This window comes from Podarcis raffonei, chromosome 9, assembly GCF_027172205.1.
Source record: "Podarcis raffonei isolate rPodRaf1 chromosome 9, rPodRaf1.pri, whole genome shotgun sequence".
Lineage (NCBI taxonomy): Eukaryota > Metazoa > Chordata > Lepidosauria > Squamata > Lacertidae > Podarcis > Podarcis raffonei.
In genome coordinates this window covers 57,116,744-57,138,047 of record NC_070610.1, presented here as the reverse complement: position 1 = coordinate 57,138,047, position 21,304 = coordinate 57,116,744, and the positions used below count along the sequence as shown (strand labels likewise).

General features: G+C 41.6%; 1 protein-coding gene across 7 annotated transcripts in view; it reads right to left on the bottom strand.

Annotated features, from left to right (window-relative positions):
- Window positions 1-3,574: 3,574 nt before the first annotated feature.
- Window positions 3,575-21,304, bottom strand: part of LEF1 (lymphoid enhancer binding factor 1) — a 98,770-nt gene continuing 81,040 nt past the window's right edge. For 5 of the 7 annotated variants that reach the window (XM_053403842.1, XM_053403843.1, XM_053403848.1 and 2 more), the window contains 3 exons: window positions 20,947-21,054; window positions 18,977-19,025; window positions 3,575-4,790 (listed from right to left, as the gene is read on the bottom strand). In XM_053403842.1, the coding sequence (XP_053259817.1) occupies window positions 4,711-4,790; window positions 18,977-19,025; window positions 20,947-21,054 (237 nt within the window). In that variant the 3' untranslated portion in view covers window positions 3,575-4,710. Of the gene's footprint in view, window positions 4,791-17,897; window positions 17,939-18,976; window positions 19,026-20,946; window positions 21,055-21,304 lie in introns of all 7 variants that reach the window. The other 2 variants (XM_053403847.1, XM_053403849.1) reach the window with 1 other exon arrangement.

The window sequence follows — 21,304 nt, the reverse complement described above, 5'->3', positions numbered from 1 at the left end:
GGAGTGAAAGTGCTTTGCACGAGTGATAAACGGATATTTTTGTTCAGGTTAAACTATATAGAGTTTAAATTCTCCATATAGATGCAATCCCCACGAAAGAGAACCTCATATTGCCTAATCCCTTCCCTGTATTATTATTATTATTATTATTATTATTATTATTAAGTACTACAACTACTATTTTAATAGGTTGTCCTCCATTCACCCTAAGGTCCCAAGGTAGATTACAACATTTAAAATACAATGTTAAAAACAGCTTAAACGATGTCTGCAAAAATAGGGTGGCAGGTGTCAAAGAGTTGGGTCTTCTGCATTTGCCGAAAGCTGTTTTTCACGACTAAGGGGCTGCCACAGTGGATGTCCTCTCCCAGCCCATCACCTCCCTGAGATTCTGAGGGTGGTGTAACTACCAAGAGGGACCTCTCTGCTGAACTTTGACACCCGAGGGGGTCTGTAGAGACCTCCCCTGCCTTACCCTTCCCTTTTCTTTTGGAGAATACTAGGCTGGCAAAGGAAAGGAAGAAAATTAGTGTTTGGATCTGCATTATTTTATGGCTATAGATAGGAAGGAACTGGAGCGAACAGAAATGCAGGAAAATAAGTGGGAGTCAGAGGCTGGTTAGAAAGTTGTACTGTGACAAGGTTTCTGTCAGCAGCATAGCTGTAAACTAGGCATAGGCAAACTCGGCCCTCCAGATGTTTTGGGACTACAACTCCCATCATCCCTAGCTAACAGGATGAGTGGTCTGGGATGATGGGAGTTGTAGTTCTAAAAAATATCTGGAGGGCCAAGTTTGCCTATGCCTGCTGTAAACCAAGATGATAAATGGATACCCGTCAGAGCCCTAAATTGTCAAGATTTAATGGTGAATTAAACATTCACTGAAGCTTGCTTGCTTGTCTCCCCCTGCCACCACCACCTATCCAAAAAGACTATTGGTACTATCACTGATCATCTGAGTTGGGCACCTGACTGATGGTGCAATGTTTCTCTCCTACCGCTATTGGTGCAGAATGAAATGTGGTGTTTGCTGTTCATAGTTATCCTCTCCCTACAACATTTAGGAAAAGCCGTGGCTTCCTGCCAGCAACAGCCAGTCATGTGGAACAGAGGTAAGGGAGTGGTTTAACAGTTAATCCCGCTTCCCTGGGAGCTCTGGGAATTGTAGCTCTGTGAGGAGAATAGGGGGGTTTCCTAACAACTCTCAGCACCCTTAATGAACTGCAGCTCCCAGAATACTTAGGCAGAAGACACGGCTGTTTAAAGTCATAGTGCTTTTATAAGTATGATGTGAATATGGCCTCAATATTATCTATATAACTCTTGAGGGTTTCAGGTAGGGGACATTCCCAGAAGATGCTGGGGATTCCACTTCTCTCAAGGGCCTAAAGCACTCTTAAAACAATAGAAAAGTCATGCTAAAACTAGTGAATCATTACATTTTATGTGTAAAGAACTGAACTTTGGGTGGAAAAGTGCAAGTATTCAGCCTGAATTTTGGACACGGTTAAGGGGTGGTCTTGCAGGTTACCCTTGAAGTGCTAATTGAAAAATAGAGTCTGCCTGTGCATCAGAGTACCATTTTTGTCCTCATATGTTGTACCAAGTTTCTGTAAAACATGTGCTTTACAAGCGTAATTGAATGCGCACAGCAGATCCTCAAAGGCTGTGAAGTTGGTGCATAGGAAAAGTGGCTGCAATCTCTCAAAACACTGTTCAAAGCCAACAGCCTTTCTGTTCCAGAACTCAAGACCCTTAACTTGCTCAGCTGTCTGCGATATCAGCAACATATCGAACAAGGAGGCCTAAGCTAAGACAGTAGAAACTTCTCAAGTGAGGCAGTCACAGCAGCAGGTTGCAGTACTATGTCAGACTTCAGAAGATGAAGCAGCACAAAACGGTAGGATACACATAAGTACTTAAAGGGGGGGAAGGGGAATGCTTAAGATAAGAGCAGCTGTTTTCAGGCCTTGTCAAGGCATCCTTTGCCAGCTGTTCCAATTTGTGGTATAAACATCAAAATGAACGTGCAGACTCTGCTGCACATTGTTCAAATTTTGGAGACACATAAAAGCTGCAATGAGGTCCGAGGCTGAGAAGTGGCAGTGAAAAGTTCTACAGGCTTACAAGAGTTGCTCTCAGACCTTAAGAACCACCAGTGCCGGATCCTGTGTGGCAGTGAACAAGGTTCAGGTGGCAGAAGGCAAGGCGGCTGATGACCTTGCAAGAGTTGGGGTGCTTGGAAACAGGCTGTGCGTGCCATGGCAGCAGCAATACTAAGCACATCTTCCCCCAAGAAACACTGAGACATACCCTGAAAGTCAAATTCCAGCCCACCACTAGAAGGCAGCTTCTAGGGGGATGGGGCTGGGGAAAAAACAGAGGCCACCACAGACTGCTCAAACAAGGCAGTGCCTTGTGCAGCCTGCTTTAGAACCCAGCTTCATTTTTAGAATTATTGCACATTTCGTAATGTATTTGAATCTGTTTAACTGTCTTCATATTGAATGAACTTTACTTCCCAGGGACACATGCACAAAATGAACCATTTCTAATGTATTCTGCTAGGTTAGATGACCTGCAAAGCAGTGTGCCTTTTCCTTCTGTTCTCCTGCCATAAGTCTTGGGAGAACAAAAGGCCTATTGATAATGCTCTGTGTTATGCAAAAGCAGCATAGCTGTTGCATCCTAAAACTGAATTCCTAAGCATACTTAATAGGAAGTATCGCTGAACACCATGATACTACTTCCACATATATGTACATAGAATCGGGGAGCTTGAGGCACATAGCACCATCCCATACGGTACAAATGAGTGCTGTTAAAAAGCAATGGCAGATGAGCCTCATTCAATGTGTAAAGGTAAAGGGACCCCTGACCGTTAGGTCCAGTTGTGGACGACTCTGTGGTTGTGGCATTCATCTCGCTTTATTGGCCATGGGAACTGGCGTACAGTTTCCAGGTCATGTGGCCAGCATGACTAAGCCGCTTCTGGTGAACCAGAGCAGCGCACGGAAACGCCGTTTACCTTCCCGCCGGAGCGGTACCTATTTATCTACTTGAACTTTGATGCTAGGTTGGCAGGAGCAGGGACAGAGCAACGGGAGCTCACCCTATTGCGGGGATTCGAACTGCTGACCTTCCTATCGGCAAGCCCTAGGCTCAGTGGTTTAGACCTGCGTCCCTCATTCAATGTGTATAGGACTGCAAACTTGGCCATGACTTAGGCCCCCTGATTTCAGTGAAACCTTGCAGCAAATAAGCAAGCACCCAAGCCACACAGAACAGCTGATTATTTTTTCCCAGCGGGTCCTCTTGCACTTGTTTTGGAGAGCATTGTATAAATATTGGAAGTGGCCTTACACTGAGTCTGGGTATATTAGTCCTTTTAGCTCAGGTATTATCTGCACTGACTTTCAGTGGCTCGCCAGGGTTACAAGGCAGGGAATCTCTCCTATCCAGCCCTCTCTGCAGATGTTGCAAATTGAACTGGGGAACTTTTTGCATGCAAAGCAAATGTTCTTCCTGCTGAGTTATGGCCCCTTCCCCTGACTCATTTAAGCAGCCATAAAGTATTTTGTAGTTTTATTACAAAGCTTTTATTTTTTTAAAAAAAACAAAAACAAAAAAAAATGCTCAGCACATTAACTCATACTGGAATGACAAAATATATATTGGTTGACAGGTATTTTTGGCAAAAAGGTTTTTTTTAACAATTTTTTTTTTAAAAAAATGGGTACATCGATGCTCATTTCAACAACTGGCATAAAATCCCACTAAACAGGCTAACAAAAACAGATACAAATACAGAACAATTGAAGTAATAATAATTCAAGTGCTGGGCTTTTTTTTTTCTTTACAAGGAAATTCAGGGTCAGTGGAGGAGGAGAGCTCGCTGTAGTCAGACCTGATGAAATATCTTGCCTTTACACATATTGAGTAAATGAAATAGATGAACATGGCTGGTGACCAGCTGATGGGTTATGTTTAGTATTAACTCCATAGTACACATATACAATGAGGATGGTTATGCTACAAAGTGTTAACAGAACAAAAAGCCACAGTCCTCCAAACATTTTGGTTCCTCTCCTGCAGGGGTGGGGTGGGGGAGAGGATAGGAATTTCCTTTTCTTAAAAAATAAAGGGTGGGGGGGACGTTTGGATGCTTCTTTAAAAGCTCAAAAAAATGTACACCAAGGAAATAACTAAAACATAAAAAGCATTCAAGTTTTCTTTTTTTAAAAGCTAAAAATCCAAGATCGATCCTTTTGCAGCATTTAAATAAACTGGGTTGTGCCTTCCTTGACAAATTTAAAGTGTGTTCATTTCGGTGTGAAGGGCCAGGATGGGAGTTGCTGCTGGCTTTTTACATCATTCTGCTGCCTGAAGCAAAACAAAAACACAGCCGAACTATATTTGCTGCTGACTCAGCATTGACAACGCATGAGAGATACAAACAGGAGTGTAAGGCGGAGCGAAGACCAAAAAGGAAAGAAGCTACTCTGCTGACTGGGGAAGTTCTGACATGTTCTCCTTGCTCTCTTTTATTGTGTTAAGATTTGGGACTCCATGATAGCAAAGGGGCCTGGCAGTGATTGTCTTTATGGTTCAGTGTCTTTTTAAGCAGTGACATCGGGGCAAGTGTTGTCGGCATCCTAGACATACTCCTTGATGGTGGTCTGTGCAGATGAAGGACATGCCTGGAGATTTTAACAAGCTTCCATTTCGAGAAGGGGCCCTGATGTCGCTGCCTTTGCTTTGCACGTTGAGAAAGCGTTTCTCTTTCCACCTGCAGGGAACAGAAAGGTGAAAAGTTTTAGGGTATATATTTAAGTATCAAGACACTTTGTTATTTGTTTGTTTGATTATACTACTTTTTAGCATTTAGAGTAGGGGCATGGAACCTCAGGGTCCCTACCTGACTTCCACATGCATAGCTGTCAACGTTTCCCTTATTCCGAATAGGATTCCTCACAAGAAAAGGGAAAAGTTGACAGCTATGTCCACATGTCCAGCATAAGAATAGAACACAGCTGTGCCCATGACTGGGATCACACAGTGATTGGTACTTGTGTGTGCATATAAAATACACAATTGTACAGGTAACACACACATGGATAGTTCCTTTCACAAATGACCAGGGATGGGGGCCAACAGGTGTGATTCTGCTTTTCCTCCACATACTCTGCGAATATAGTTTGAAGGTCGGACTAGGGTTTTATAAGCACACTAACTGAAATTATCCTGTTTTTTCCATTGTTCACAGTGGTTACAAAACAAGGTCATTGCTAACAATAGCCAACGATTAAGACTAAGCACCCACAGAAGGACTGCAGTCAAAAGATAGCTTGAAACAACAGGTCCCACAGACTTTGTGTAACGACAGAAACACAATAATGTCCTAACTGCTACAGGGAAGAGAGGATTCCTTAGCGTCATAGTAAAAAGCCTACACTCTGCGCTGTTGCTCTTTGTACAGTGCTTCTTGCTTACAGAGCCTCAGGCTATTGTTGTTGTTGCTTTAAAAAACAATACAGCCCTAGGGAAAACCTGGAGCGCTTAAGGCAAATGTATCAAGCCAGGTTTATGGCTGGCTGGCAATTTTTCATATTGACCTCCAATAATGGGTTGATACAGGATATTCCCTTATTACAGGAATCCCCAAACTCGGCCCTCCAGATGTTTTGGGACTACAGTTCCCATCATCCCTGACCACTGGTCCTGTTAGCTAGGGATGATGGAGTTGTGGTCCCAAAACACCTGGAGGGCTGAGTTTGGGGATGCCTGCCTTACTACTTAGGCATGAGGCATGGTGATGTTGCTACATGGTTTATCCAGCTGTTGACTAATGCTACGGTTGCATTTTGAGGGGTTGACTCCATTTTTCAAAAAAAAATAAAAATTAGTGTTTTCAAATCTATGTGCCTGGCCGATTAAATTTAACAGGAAACGTCACAATTTTAGCACACCTTTATCAGAACTTAAGCATGGACATTCAACAAGCAGTACATAGATTCACATGAACACCTGTATTTGTTCTCCAGGTTATTTAAATGCACAGAAGGTTGCACTGACTGTCTTTCCACAGCGCTAATCATATATTTTTTATTTTGCCCATCAACATATATGGCACCTGCCTTACGATCAAGTGTAATCACATGTACGTATGAGCGAGGGGAGGAATGAACCAAAAATGCTTCATGAATAAAACTGCTATAGAAACACAAAGACTGTTGTACAGCGTTTAAGATTACAGTGTATAGTTTCTTTTTTCTGTACTTGCTCATATGATGTGCACCTGCTAGGACCCTGATTTTACGTTACTGTTTGTTGCAGTTAAATCTTCCTGATGTTTTTAAACAGCATAGTCAAGTGCTTTCTGGGAAAGTGCTTTCAGTGGAGGTGGTCTGTACCTGACTAACCTACTTCCCATTTCCTCATAAAACTCTCTTACTCCCCAAATTAAAAACCAAAACCAAAAAACTGCCTCAACTTCCTGTCGCTCCAGAAAACATGGGGATCAAAGGAGCCATGTGACAAGGGCTTTGGTTTTCCAGGGAGCACAAAGGAGAGAGGCAAAGCAAACAGCAGAGGAACACTGGCAAGAGAGGGAGAGAGCAAGAGAGCGCCACCCTGCTGATTTATATTTACTTTGGGCCTTTTCATCCCAGATTTTCAAAGGTTTGGTCCAGGTTGCTCTTCCTGGGAAGGTTTTCCTCTCAGTCTTACATTAAAACATTGTGTTTCCTGTTGAGGAGCGGCCTTGAGGCGCCAGGCCAGCAGTTCACAGAGCCCGATACAAACACTGCAATTCAGAGTTATTCCCCGTTACCAGCCAGGAATGCACTCCTTGCTGAAGGAAATGAAATGCCCTTCTGTTGAGATGGTTCCCGCTTTTCCTCCTCTTACCAGCAGACCTCCTTTGAAGTGAGGAGGTTAAAATAATGTGCGTGGCCTTGCTCTGGCCGCCTCCTTCATGATAGCGGACCTTTTTAATTGTCATTATTTTCCTTCAAACTGCCACAGTTGCACTTTCTTAAGAACCTTCTACTTCTTTCCTACACCGGACCACCCCCTCCCCCAAAGTGGAGGGGGTCTGCAAATACAATAGTTAAAATTTCCCTGGAGGCTACCCAGAGTTCAAGATTTTCTGCCTCTGATTTTGGTTCGTGTGTGTGTCCGTGCTGACACATTTGCCAAGAAATCTTACAGTGAATCAATTCAGTAGCTCTGCTAAAGTCCATGAACTAAAAGTCCTTCGCCTGCTCTAAATACCTATAGCAATAAATATTAATAAACATCCAGACTCCTGCAAGCATGAGCTACAAAGGGGAAGCGGCTTCCATTCCCTGCCAATAAGTTGATTGGAGCCTTAAAGGAACAGCTATGGTGTTGCCTTACAGATATAAAACAGGTCAAGCCAGGATTCTTTTCAAGAAACCACAGGTATGTGCTACAGAGACTGAAGACTTCCCACATCTAAGGCTTCACTGGAGGGCTGCAGCTGAAGTCTCGCCAAGCCAGGCATGCCCAAGCAAAGTCCAAGCCGCAAGTGAAGTCGGCGCAATCAAAGACGGCAATTACAGCTCCCTGGCTGTGGTTAGGCTTCAAAGCAAAGCGCTGCGAGTCACATTTTAGCATATGTGAAGCCTTGAGCCCGAGCCACGACGAGATCCCAGTATGCTGGGTTATGGTGTAGTGCAGAGACTGCAGAGAAATGAAGGAAGCCGTTCCTCAGAAATAAAAGTTGGGCAGAAAGGGGGAAGAAAACGGTCCACTGTTAAAAGATAACGCTGAAATTTTGGCAGCCAGAAAGGGTGCATAATTTGAGACCTGCGACATGCAGAGATCAGAGGCTGAAATTTAATTCTCTCCCCCCACAAAAAGTACCCAACAAGGTCTTGCCTTTTTTGCACTGCATTTTTAAAAGGGGTGTGTGAGCGAGCGGAGAGACATTTACATAGGAGTACATTTTTTCGTTATTTCAGTTGGATTTGCTCATGAATAAATGTGTTTTCAGGCTAACGTTTATGGGTGAGTCGGAGCTTAAAAGGGACAGGAAAGTGAATCAAACCCAAGTTCTGCCATGACAGCAACCTCATGATTAAAACCACAGAGAAATGACAGCCCTTTTACTCCAGAGCTTCTTAGAGGGTGCCCTTCCATTCCCCCAGGCATTTTGTTCCTTTCTACAACACCTTATAGTTAAGCTCTATAGTGTACTTGGTTGCATCCTAAACAAACTTCCCATTGGCATTTCATTAACTGGTCCAGTGATCAGTGCCCACGCTTTAAAATATCTGAGAAAAGCTACATTCCATAATCTCCGCCTCCCCCCCAATCTAAGCAACATCTGACCATCGCCTTCCAACATTTCCTCATTTGTCATGCATTCCTAAGTCATAATCATTTTTATTGCACCCCTCTGAGTTCAGTGATCAGTTCCATCCCACAGTTCTTAAACCCTGATGATCTAAACCCAAGCTCACTAATTTAATAGGGTGCAATGTCAAGGAATCACTAACTCCCTTGTGTCATTCTGTCAGGGCTGCAAGTTTTATAAATCAGTAGATGAACCAACTAAACTTCTGGCTATTTGATATTAATCAGTCTGGGGTGCAATTTAAGGACACACTGGTCGTATCAAATCAAGGCTTCAGGATGGGGGAAGACTATAAATCTAAGGCAGGCAGATGCGATTTCCTGCTGATTGTAATCTAGGGCAGCCAACCAATTAAATTTGATTATTTATTAATTAATTAAACTGTATATTAATATAACCTCAATACAGGTGCTAATCTTCTAATATTTTCTTTATAATAGTGTACCAGAATTATTTTAATTAGATAAATATCTATTCATATGCAGTTTACTTAGTTAATTTAAAAGGCAAAGGATTCATCCATTGTTGGCAATCCTAGGTTATCATCAGCAGGAAATGGCATTTACCTTCCTTGCCCCATCTGATTTCATACAATCCAGTTGACATTATGATCAGTGATTTGTGCATCAGGATTCTTTTACCAATAATGATCAGTAATTGGGGGAGAGGCAATAGTGACACTTGCAATGCTTTAACTTCTCATGGCAGATTTTAGAGAGAAGCAATATCTCAAACAGTGCAACCCCATCGCCCGTGAGAAACATGGGCTTCAATCAATTTCAACAAATGACTGCAAATAAACCGGTTCAAAAATTAATTAGACTTTGAAAAAGGGAAAAGTTTCACTTTAAGGTTTTACCTTATGCATGACTCTCCTTCAAATACCACTTTCCACTATATTTCTAGAGTACTCAGGGCAGCTCACATCTAAAAACTATCATATGAAAAATGTTAAACCAGCTAAACTATAGTCATTGTACCATATAAAGAGCAATCTAATAAGGGAAATAACACAAAATCAGCCTGATTAAGTTAAGGTGATTATAAATGGTGCCTGAACACCATTGCCAAGAGGGTAGGCAGTGGATATCTTGGGGCAGGCAGTTCGACATCCTCTTGGGTGTCCTAATCAGCTGCAACTCTGATGGCAGCAGGATGTAATGGCGAGTTTCCATTGTTGAGCTGAGAAAGCAAGGCCACATTGGAGGAGGCAGCCTTTCAGGTAACCTGGATCCAAGCAGTTTAGGGTTTAAAGGTAATTGCCAATATTTTGAATTTAGCTGAAAACAGACTAGAAGTTAGTGAATCTGGCACAACAATGGAGTCTTATGCTCTAAAGAAAGGACTCTGGTCACACAACTGGCTGCACCATTTTGCACCAGCTGTAGTTTCCAAATACTTTTTAAAGGCAACTTTACACAGAGAGCCCTACAATAGTCTAAACTGGATGTAATCAAATCATGCACAACTGTGGCCTGGTCTGCCTTATCCAGGAACAGGTGTAGGTAGTACACCAGCCAAAGCCGTACGAAAGCACCCCGGGTCAAAGTAAGCGCCTGAAAAACCAGGAGCAAAATGAGAACTAGAAGCACTCCGAAACTGAACAACTGGTTCTTTTAAGGGTAGTGCAACGTCATCAAATCGGGTTGAACCTATGTCGCTACACCATGTATTTCTCGTCTAGGTTAAGTTTCAGTTTCTTAGCCCACATCCAATCCTTCACTGACTTCAAATACCCAATCATTACCTTCGCAGACATGATGGAGAGTATTGGTGTCAGCATACCGATGGCACCATATCCCAAATTGCCAGATGAACATGTCCAGTGGCTTTGTGCAAATTTTAAATGGTTTGGAGGGGCAGAGGAGAGAGAGAGAGAGAGAACCTTGCAGGACACACAAGCTAAAGTCCTGGTTGTCAAAAGCATAATTCCACCAGCACAACCTTCTAATACCTAGAAGCTGAAAGAGGAGGAGGCCAGGACAGAAAATAAAGAAAGAGCTTTGAGTGGAGAGGGGGGCATTTCCCCATCCTTTGGGCCCCTTGGAAAACTCAGCAAGCCTGCTGCACCTGGCACTGGGTGTGGAGAGTGCAGCTGAAAGGGACACAGCCATGGGAAGCATGAGAAAGTACCATCCACCTTGGCCCTGCCCATAAAAAGCAAGTCTAGATTGAGAGACTAGGGTGATGCCTGCTGTTTCCAGGAATTCTTCTTGTTGTGTGACTTTTGTGGGTGAGCTAGGTGTTTGTTTGGAGCCTGGGTGTGAACCTGGAGGGAGGGAGGGAGTGTCAGAAGGAAAACGAATTGATGTTGTGTGCGCGCGCGGGCACACATATTAGTAACTTTGTTTTAGTGTAACATTTTTATATGTAACTCTACTTTTGTAACATTTTGTTCAAGTTGTTTGTTGTTGCTCCTTTTTTGTACACCACTTATAGATACTTCAAATATATTAAGTGGTAAAGAATTTTTTTTGAAAACTGATAATCAAATCTACCCTCTAGGAAGGATTAGAACCACACTGTAAAACATGACTCCCCCAAATTCCATCCCCACCTCTATTCATATGAAGCCATTGTAAATGGAGTTTTAGATTTATGCAATTACTTAAAAAGTATACATATTTGGCCCTAAATCTGCAAGGCAGTCAGAGACCGGGGAGAGGTGGAAAGATACTGCCTAAGATCTGGAAATTTAGGTTAAATGTAATTTCCAACAGACAGTCTTTGAAGGGGCGGTGAAACATGATATTCCCATGGAAGTCAGTTTGAACGGGTCTATTTACATGGGCTCTGACCACAGTTATTTCCGGGTCGGAGATAAAAGTAATGTGATCATGATGACATTATAGGCGGCTGAACCAGAAATAGCCTAGAGTTCATCTGTCCTGTTAAACTGAGGTCTGGACAACTGGAAAGCAACTGGGTTCATACAGCTCTCATAGTAATAGCAGGTGCTGCAAAAGCCATTTTTTATCTGAGACCCATCAATTCTTCATCAATCTGTACTGTCAAAGAGTAAAATCCAGATTCAGCACTAACCGTGGATACTATAATTCCCTTGTTTTTTCTGGACATTTGTGCTACAAGATGGGTTAGACAAAATCACAGTCAACTATAAGCCTTAACAGCAAAAGGAAGCTTTCATGTTCCTAGTACTGCATTTCCCAATCTGATGTCCTTCAAATGTTTTCCATTCCAGTTCCTATTCCTAGCCAGCCCCTTTCCTAGCCGGCATGGCCTGTGGTTCAGGGATGGTGGGAGGGGAGTTGTAGTCTTAACAATTTTTGCTAGCCCCAGACTGGGAAAAGCTAACACAATAGTTTTTGTTACCAGGTACCAGACTCAAGAGTTCAACAATAATAGAGGGTTGTTGCCTTATGCAAGGAATCAGGAACTTGTCTTCCAGATGTTGTTGGATTACAGCTCCCACAATCCCTCACTGTTAGCTATGCTGTCTGAGGTTGATGAGGGCTGGAGAACAACAATTGGAGAGCCACCGTTTCTTCATTCACCCCTGCCTTATGGCATCCTTGTGAGCCTCCCAGATGCATTCGATAGGGCACACACGACTGACTAGATTAGCCTTTTACTTGGCCAAGTGACGCTGTTCTAGGATGACAGCATGAAATACACGTGTTTGCAACAGCAACACTTAACTGGGAAAGAAGCAAGTCCAATTAAGCCTTTCATTCTCCCTCTCTCCCACCAGGTGTCACCCTGTTATACACAAAACAAGAAGACTGAAGTTGTTACCTCTCTGCAGTCTTAACAATTTGATAGTGAAGGCTGGACTGTACGTCTGGTGTGCCTTTGCTCTACCCAATGGGAGTTTCATAGAATGCATTTGCTGCTACATCTTACTGAGTTGGCGATGTCATCATATTATACACTAAACAGTTATCAACAAATAGACTTGCACTCTCATTCATGCCCAACAGTTGAGATAACAGCTGCAGAATTTTAATTTACTAGCTTTAGGTGTCACTAAACCTCAATCAATCAATCTTACCACGATTGGAGATCAGCTACAAGTCTAAACCTGGATTTCATACAATTAACTGAAAATCACAAATATTTTTTTCCTTCCAACAGTTAGAGACGTAATCTTCCCCATCACTTCCCCTGTCACATCATGGCTGATTTTCAAGGCTTGTTCTGTAGATATACAACTAGTCTGGGGCAGCCAATTTCTTAGAAGACTCAGAGCAAGATCCCTTTCTGACTCTTCACATGTTAGCACTTTAAAGAAGTTTGCCATGCAGTGAAATTTTGATGTATTGGTTTTGCACAACTGTTCCCTCATTTAAATGCATCCTCAAATTTATCATAATGGGGCTGATGATTCCAGCTTCTTGCCACTAGAGAGTGCTTTTCAATCAAATGTATTTGCCATAGAAGGACAGCCACAATGTGCTTAAATTTCACTTTGTGTGAGAAAAAGTAATATGCAATCTGGGCCTAAATCAAAGTACAACATGGTGTTATCTTCAAAATGGTCTTGATGGGAGGCTTTGCTCAGTACTGTACTCTTAGCTGGCTGGCTGTCTTGTTCTCTCTGGCAGACTAATTTTCCCTAATTAGACAAATGGGCTTGGTCTCCTCTTTGAAACGGCTTAGGAAAAATCACAGCCGCACAGCAGGGGCAGGGAGACACTTTCAGCCAATAAAGACAGCAGTTTCTGCTAAGAGCAGCTAGCAAGTAGCGGGTCAAAGAGGAAGAGGGGTGTGTGGCCACTGGGAAAACATAAAGGAAATAGAGCAGAGTGCTTGCCTTTCTTTGTTAAGAGAGTATTATATGAACCTGCCTTATAGGTCTTTACATAGATAAAGATTACTGCACTATTTTGGCTTGAATTTTTTTCTGTTTGCCTTACTTTACCAGAACAGTAATAATAGCCATTGTCACTGAGGGCATTGTACATGGGGATGAGAACATATATATAATCATTAATGAAGTTACAGGTAGGTAGCCATGCTGGTCTGGCGTAGTCAAAACAAAATAAAAAAATTCCTTCCAGTAGCACCTTAGAGACCAACTAAGTTTGTTATTGGTATGAGCTTTTGGGTGCGTGCACACTTCTTCAAGTGTAGCTGAAGTGTTAATTCTGCTGTGACTTCACATGTGGAAAGAGATAGGAAAGGGAGGCGACATCACAGACAACAGCCAATAGGTGGCCATCAAGGCACCTGCACAAGTACGAAGTGGAATTAGGATATATACTAGCTGGTAAGAGCCATGTTTTCTAGGTAAGGATGCAGCACACCCAGTTCAGGAGAAATACAATAGCTTTCTAGAGAACTTGTCAGGACTGATTCCCCCCCCCTACACATAGCTGAAATCCATGCTTACAATGAGAGCTACTGCTGATAAGTATTAGGAAATGCAAACAGGACAAAAAAGGCATACTCTAAAAGGGGAATGCAAGATTAATATAATCATCCAATTTTTACCTATTGGGCTACTTAATTCTGTTTATTTCAATACAGGGGTACCTCCGGTTACAGACGCTTCAGTTTACAGACTCCGCTAACCCAGAAATAGTACCTCGGATTAAGAACTTTGCTTCAGGATGAGAACAGAAATTGCATGGTGGTGGCGTGGCAGCAGCAGGAGGCCCCATTAGCTAAAGTGCACCCCAGGTTAAGAACACTTTCAGGTTAAGAACAGACCTCCAGAATGAATTAAGTTCTTAACCCGAGGTACCATTGTAAAAGCAACACACACACACTTCAATGTTTAGGGAAGCTATGTGTGTTGTGGCAAGACATTATGAGATGCACAACTGAAGGTATGGCTAGCCAGACATGTTTAAATATTCCCACCATTTAGCACATCGGCTTTTTCATTTTCTATTATATATCCTTAGACATTTCAAAGCAATAGTTATTAGCAGGCAAATACATAAACCACATAATTTCTCTACTACTTCTGGATAACTTAGTATATAGTCTCATATCAGCTAGAGAAATTTTGCTTAGCAGTTAAGTTTTTCCTCTAAAGAACTAGGGATATGGAATAAATTTGGTTCATTCCACAGTTTGAAGCAAACCTCCTTGCTTCACAACTCCTGTGCCCGTGTTCAAATCAGAACATGGAAATGCAGATTGGATTCCATTTATTTAAAAAATAATAATCCATGGCATAGTTCAATCATGGCATACTACTACAACATCTGATGGAAGGGCATATTTTTACAAAGTGGCCAAGGGCTGTCTAAAATGTGCTGTCATTTTCAAGATGCTTGAAGCAGCCAGAGGGCACCATGATTACTGCACTCATTGAAAGTATTGTCTAAAAATCCAGGTGTTTTATGATATCAGCCTCTATCATGCTCTCCTCAGCAGGCTGCAGTCCTATACATACTTGGTGCAAATAAGCCCTATAGGACATGGTGAGATTTACTTCTGAGTAAAGATGCATAGGATTGTGCTGCTAGTCTCAGTTGAAGTCATCAGTTTAAGAGGTGCCAAATACTTTTGGTTGACTTTTTCTTCACCATTCCCAACTCTACAATAGGGATTTCCTCAGTCACTAAGGTCATTAGGTAAGCCCTGCCCCCTCCCCGTGGTGTCACATGTCCACTTAGCAGCCAATCAGAGTAGGGCCTTTACTAGCACCTATCATGTTAAACAGCCTCCAGAAATTAAGGTATGCAGAAACTATTTTGTGTTTTTGGCACATGCTGTAAACCTTTTTGTTTACCCAAGTGTTCCTGGGTGGTTTACACCAACTGACTAGATTCTCTTGGATTCTGTGGGCACTGCATTTCTCTTGTTTTCACAATGCAAATGTTTTAAAATAAATGAAAATAAAATACTGGCAGTTTTATTTTCATTTTCCCTCCTAATAGTTATTTATATTTGTAACTAATAATTTAAAGACATATTAGTAACTAAAGGTCATAAAACAGCAAGCAAGCAAGCAAGCAAACAAACAAACAAACACCCACCCACCCACCCACCCACCCACACCACAAACAGTTTAATAAAACTCCAATGACTAAACTCCAATGACATTATGCAACAGCTGGACTTGGGGGGCAAGTGTGAAACCACCCTGAGAAATTATTAAGTAATGGCCATGTTAGAGGCTTTCCCCCATAATAGGTCACATTCAGCCGTGTGTGTTGGATGCTTTTATCATCTGCATTTGTTTTGCTGGAAGCCCATTTCCTATGATGGGTACTTCTTGGTCCTGCTCTCTGCTTAGGGCAAGCTATAGTAGCAGATGTGTGTACACAGTGCCAACCCCCCCCCCCAAATTCTATCAACAGGATTATGAAAATTAAGCCAATTTGCATATATCTACTTTTTTGCACAAGAGATTTGGGGATTTAGAGGAGTGTGGATTAAGAAGAGGGACAAGCACTAGGAAATGAAGGAAAGGGTAAGGAGAGTTGTGTTGGCAGCCCAACGAGGTCAGGAAGACAAGTGAAAGGAGCTCATAGGAGCTATCCAGGATTTTTAATGCCTTTCTTCCTGAGCGCTGGATGCTTTCGGCTAGAGTCTCATTTGTTTCCTAAACTCACAAGGCTTCTTAGATGATCAATTTATAGCACACAAAAAATGAGCAGTGGTTCGGTCATCTGTTGTATTGAATCCTCAGAGAAACCTGTCTATTTAAGGATATCTAATTTTCCCAAAAGCAATAGCTTGGTGGGGAAATGTGATGTTCCCGGTATTCAAGATAACTGATCCAGATGACATGCCTTTAACTTGAAAGAGACACAAGATTTTTATTCATTCGTTCATTCCGTCACTCACTCCAACCTCATGTTTTGCGATTTCTATGCATGGAATTGGTGTGACTGTGTTCTATATCAGGCTTCCTCAAACTCGGCCCTCCAATTCCCATGATCCCTAGCTAGCAGGACCAGTGGTCAGGGATGATGGGAATTGTACTCTCAAAACATCTGGAGGGCTGAGTTTGAGGAAGCCTGTTCTATAGTATCCAAACTTTCAGTGAAAAATGTGAGATGAACTGCTGTAGGATCATTAAGTTCCAAATCCACCACAGAAAAAAGTAGAGAAAGGATCACTTGGATTTTAAAAAAAAATGAAACAAAACAAAACCTCCAAAACTGCTTAAGGATAGGCTGCAGTTTCTGTCATCATTACATTTCCTTTCATAAAATCAGTCTGAGCAGCAAATATAAAGCATCCATTTGCAAATGAGCCAGCAGAGGGCTTTCTAGAGGTAGGCAAAGAAACAAAATCTGTGTGATGTTATTGAACCCTTAACACCATATCCCAAATTCAATAGCATCAAAACTAATTTATATCTAGATTTCTGCAAACACACCATGCAACACATTAGCTCATTTGATAGTAAACTAAGCAGTAGAAAAGTCTATCATTCAGGTTTAAAATCATGGCAATGTGAAACTTAACCTTTGCACTTTTAGCAGACATTTAGTTACATAACCATTGCTTGTTTGTTTAGTCGTTTAGTCGTGTCCGACTCTTCGTGACCCCATGGACCAGAGCACGCCAGGCACTCCTGTCTTCACGTAGCCATTACTGGCATTTATTTCAATATCTACCTTAACCTCCACAACTTTAATCCCTTTGTAAGTACTGTGGTCTCCTGCCAACCTAGCAGTTCGAAAGCACGTCAAAGTGCAAGTAGATAAATAGGGACCGCTCCAGCAGGAAGGTGAATGGTGTTTCCGTGTGCTGCTCTGGTTTGCCAGAAGCAGCTTGGTCATGCTGGCCACATGACCCGGAAGCTGTACGCTGGCTCCCTCGGCCAGTAAAGCGAGATGAGCGCCGCAACCCCAGAATCGGTCACAATTGGACCTAATGGTCAGGGGTCCCTTTACCTTTTAGTACTGTGGTATTTACCACACCCAACATTTAACACATGTATTTATAGGAGATAGGAGTCAAAAGAGATTAAATAAAGATCCACTTCCTTATAGCATTCATAACTATGACATTCAAACAAAACAGAACATCAGAATGTCAAACCAGTGCTCCCTTCTGCTGCCCAGCCTGCAATATACTTCTAACCGATTATGGAGAATTAATTTGGGTGCTTAGAAACCATTCTAACTTGCTTCTAATGAGGATTTGTGCAGTACACTGCCAGCCAAAATGGTTCAACTACTTAATGCAGGGATAGGGAATCTGTGGGTCCCCAGAAGATGCTAGACTCCAACTCCCATGACCCCACTAGCTGGGGCTGATGGGAGTCAGAGTCCAACAACATCCAGAGGGCCAGAAGCTCCCCATCCCTGACTTTGTGAAATCATTTTTGTGCCCTACAGGCAGACTTGCAGCTAGTCAGTGAGGTATGATCAGTTTGGTTCATGCAAGTTAAATAACAAAAAGAGTTGGGGCTAAAATACACAGCCGGTATAAAAACCATCAATTGTGAGAGCATTCATTTGAGGAGAAAGCACTTTAAAAAGCCATGTGCTATATAGTTCAAGAGTCAAAGTGAGAGAGACAATTTTTAAAAAAATAATAATAATAAATTTAGCAGAAAGGCTTTAGAAATATTCTTACCATGCTTCAGATGTAGGCAGCTGTCATTCGTGGGGCTGCACCTGTAGAAGATTGTTGCTTTTAACAAATTTCCATTGAAGAATTTATTTATTTTTTGCACACTCCAAATAAAAGGTATTTTACTAGAATATTGATTGCCGATTGATTTCCTCTGCCTTTCATGGTTCTTATACCAGCCATTTTGTTTTATTTAATATACAAAAAAGTGAAAGGACCTCACTGATGCTTTGAGCCAACCTACCAGGCAGCTGTAAAGACCAGCTCCTCCTGTCTTTTTAAAAATGTTTAATTACATTTGAGAACTATAGGAGAATATATGAAACAGTGCAGCATCCCCATACCAAATCAGTCAACCAGTTATCTTCACAGTGAGGGAAAGTGTAGACCCGAATACCTGTTGCTTCCTGTTCCCTCCCTCTCTCGCCCTACTTCTGGAGGTCAGTAGAGTCAGTAGGGACTATGATTCAACCAGTAGTGGCTCCCAGCTACTACTTGTTGAAGCTAGACCAGGATGCAGATTGGAATCAAAGGAAACAGCCCTCCACTGCTTCCTTTTTAAAACATCCATGCCTGTATGTGTAGGGCTAATGGTGGCAATTCTGCAGCTACTGCAAACAATCTTCAGCTGCCATTGCCATTAGAGCATGAGCTTGTACAAAGAAGCAGCAAAGGCTGGATGTCCTACAAATGGTGCTTCTTCTTTCTGTGCAGACCTCTGGCGAAGAGCACTTGGAACGTATTCTAAACTGCGCTTGCAGGTGTTATCAGTGATCTCCAAGCTTTCTGCCTGTACTGACCTCCAAGAAAAGGGAAGGCCACAATTCCCTTCCAAACAGTACAGAGCTGGATTCCATACATTCCCTCAAAATGAGAGCAAGTCTACAGTTTGACACCCCACTGAGTGTAGACCGAAAAGGCAATAAAGACAGCAGTAGTATCCATTAGAATATGTACTATTCAATAGAGAAGTGTTTGTGCAAAGAATTCTATATATAGAACCAGAAATAAGCATTAAAGGAAGTGCTGAATTTTTCAAATAGCACACATATTTAACATGAAGCTCTACTCATAAAGCATACCTGCAGTAGACTCTTGTAGCTTTTCTCTCTTCCTCTTCTTTTTCTTTCCCTATATTAGGCAAGAAAAGTGGGGAGGGGGGCAGACACTTTTTACAATCATATAAATCACCTTCCTTCAAAATGCTTAACATTTCTGAAAGGGTGATAGCACATCAAAAGCCATTTCTGATTATCTCCATGTTATTTTTAACTATTATATTCATTTGGGGTTTTCCAGCCAAAGCAAATTCAATATCTCCATATTTATGTGATCCCTCAAGGATTATTCTTCTAACAATTTTGCCTATATTCAGGTACAAAAAACTTAGGAGTTTCAGTGTAGTGTAAAAAGACCCTCCTCAAAACTGAGCTCTAGGCTCTGCAAAGTGCCTTAAACCTTACTCAGTTGTTTAAGTGTGAAGAGTACTTCTTTTAGTAGAAGTCATTTCAAGGAAGAAAATATCCTAGATAACTATACTTGCAGGAAGCAGACACATTGAAACTTGTTTCAGAAAAATGCTACCGGACCCCAGTTACATATATTATAATGAGTAATAGACTAAAACAACATTTGAAGCCATGATTCAAATTGTAGGCCTGTATTTGTAAGCCAAAAGCTCTATATAACTGTAATAAGGAGTGGTAATGTGAAATGCTGCAAAATGATGCATTTCTGCAACAAAGAGTAACATATAAATCTGTGCTCTTGCAAATACTCATGACTGCCTCAAAACATTTCGGTCAGGGTGTTTGACAGAAAGCAAAGCATTTTCCAACTGGAAAGAGATCGCAGTTTTAAAGGTTGGACTGGCTATCACATGTTTTCAGCATAAACTCTCAATAGAACCAGTCTATACTCTGCAGCACATGGGTTTAGCTCCTAGTAGCTGCATGGTTACAGTACTACCCTCCTCTCTCCCATTTTAACACAATTCATTATGATAAAACAAGTCTTTCAAAAGAGATTTAAATTAAGAGCAGACAAAAGGTTTTATTAAGTGAATGTAGGTTCTGGGCAAAAGAGATTCTCTGTGCTCTGAAGCTCAGTGGCTCTTTTATGGAGTTTTACTCAGGGGCAAGTCTATTTACCTATCATTAACTGGGCATACTGGATTATGGCTGTAGCAAACAAAGGATTGAGGGTTTTTTATGAATGTGTGACACACTGCATTTTCAAAGTAAGAACTAGGTCTGGGATTAGGCTTCTCTTTGAATTCTTTATTTAGGAGTGATCAAGGCGCAATCTTAGCTAATTCCCAGACAAATAGTTTCTAGGCTATCATGGGTATGGAATTTTTTTTAAATGCAGACAGATAAGTTTTAATGAGTAAATGGCAAAACGTTCAACATTAACAGTATCATCACTGGGTTTTGGTATGAGCAGTCTAGCTTGTTAATTTTTTTCATAATTAAATATGTATAATTTTTTTAAAGCAGCACTGACTAAACAGTTTTTTTATAATTAATTTATAATACGTCTGCAGCTGAAGATGACTGTTCTTTTCAAATCAAGGTGTGAAATTTAGTTTACATCCATTCTACCTACTTAATAAAATAAAATCCATACACAAACAAGCCTTAAACACAAAGCACAAACATACAGCTCAGATTAGTTCCAGGAAAATCCAACAAGCCACCTTCAGAAGAGATTCATTGTCTGTGTTTTTATTAACCATGTGATAAGCATGCGTCAAAAGAGTTATCAGGTGGGGGACAGTGCTCCAAATGTTTGCAAAGCTATCTATCCTTTAATTGCTGTTTTGATGTTATTTGTCACATGGTATAAAGCTGGACCAGGAACACACCCATGGCCAATTCCAGATTAGTTTGGGATATGCAGAAGCAATCTAAAGAAAGGCAAGAGAATAAATGGCACTTAATTCAAAGTGAACACAAGGCCGACGGTGCATCTCATGGCCCAGCTGCTACCCTCACCTAGACTTTTAACTACTGCAAATGCTAGCTGAAGAAAGTGTAAATAATCGGCTTACGTAGTTGTCCCTTGCAGACCAGCCTGGGTAGAGCTGCATGTGTAGCTGCCTTTCTTTCCGAGCTAGTTCATAATATTTAGCTTGTTCTTCACGGGACAATGCGTGCCACTGCAAATAAGGAGAGAAAGAATGAATGTTACGTTTTTGTACAAGAACATGCTAAAAATAAAGGACAGCATTTGTTCTAATTTCTCTGGTTCATGGGAAAACACAGAGTGCTCAATGATAAGGTAAGAGAAGCTCCATATTATACACAGAGGATGATTTAAGTAGTAAGATCCATATGAATTCTAACCCACTTTGTTGGCATACCCACGGTGATAGTGTTTCAAGATAGACTCAACCTCCATGGAAGACT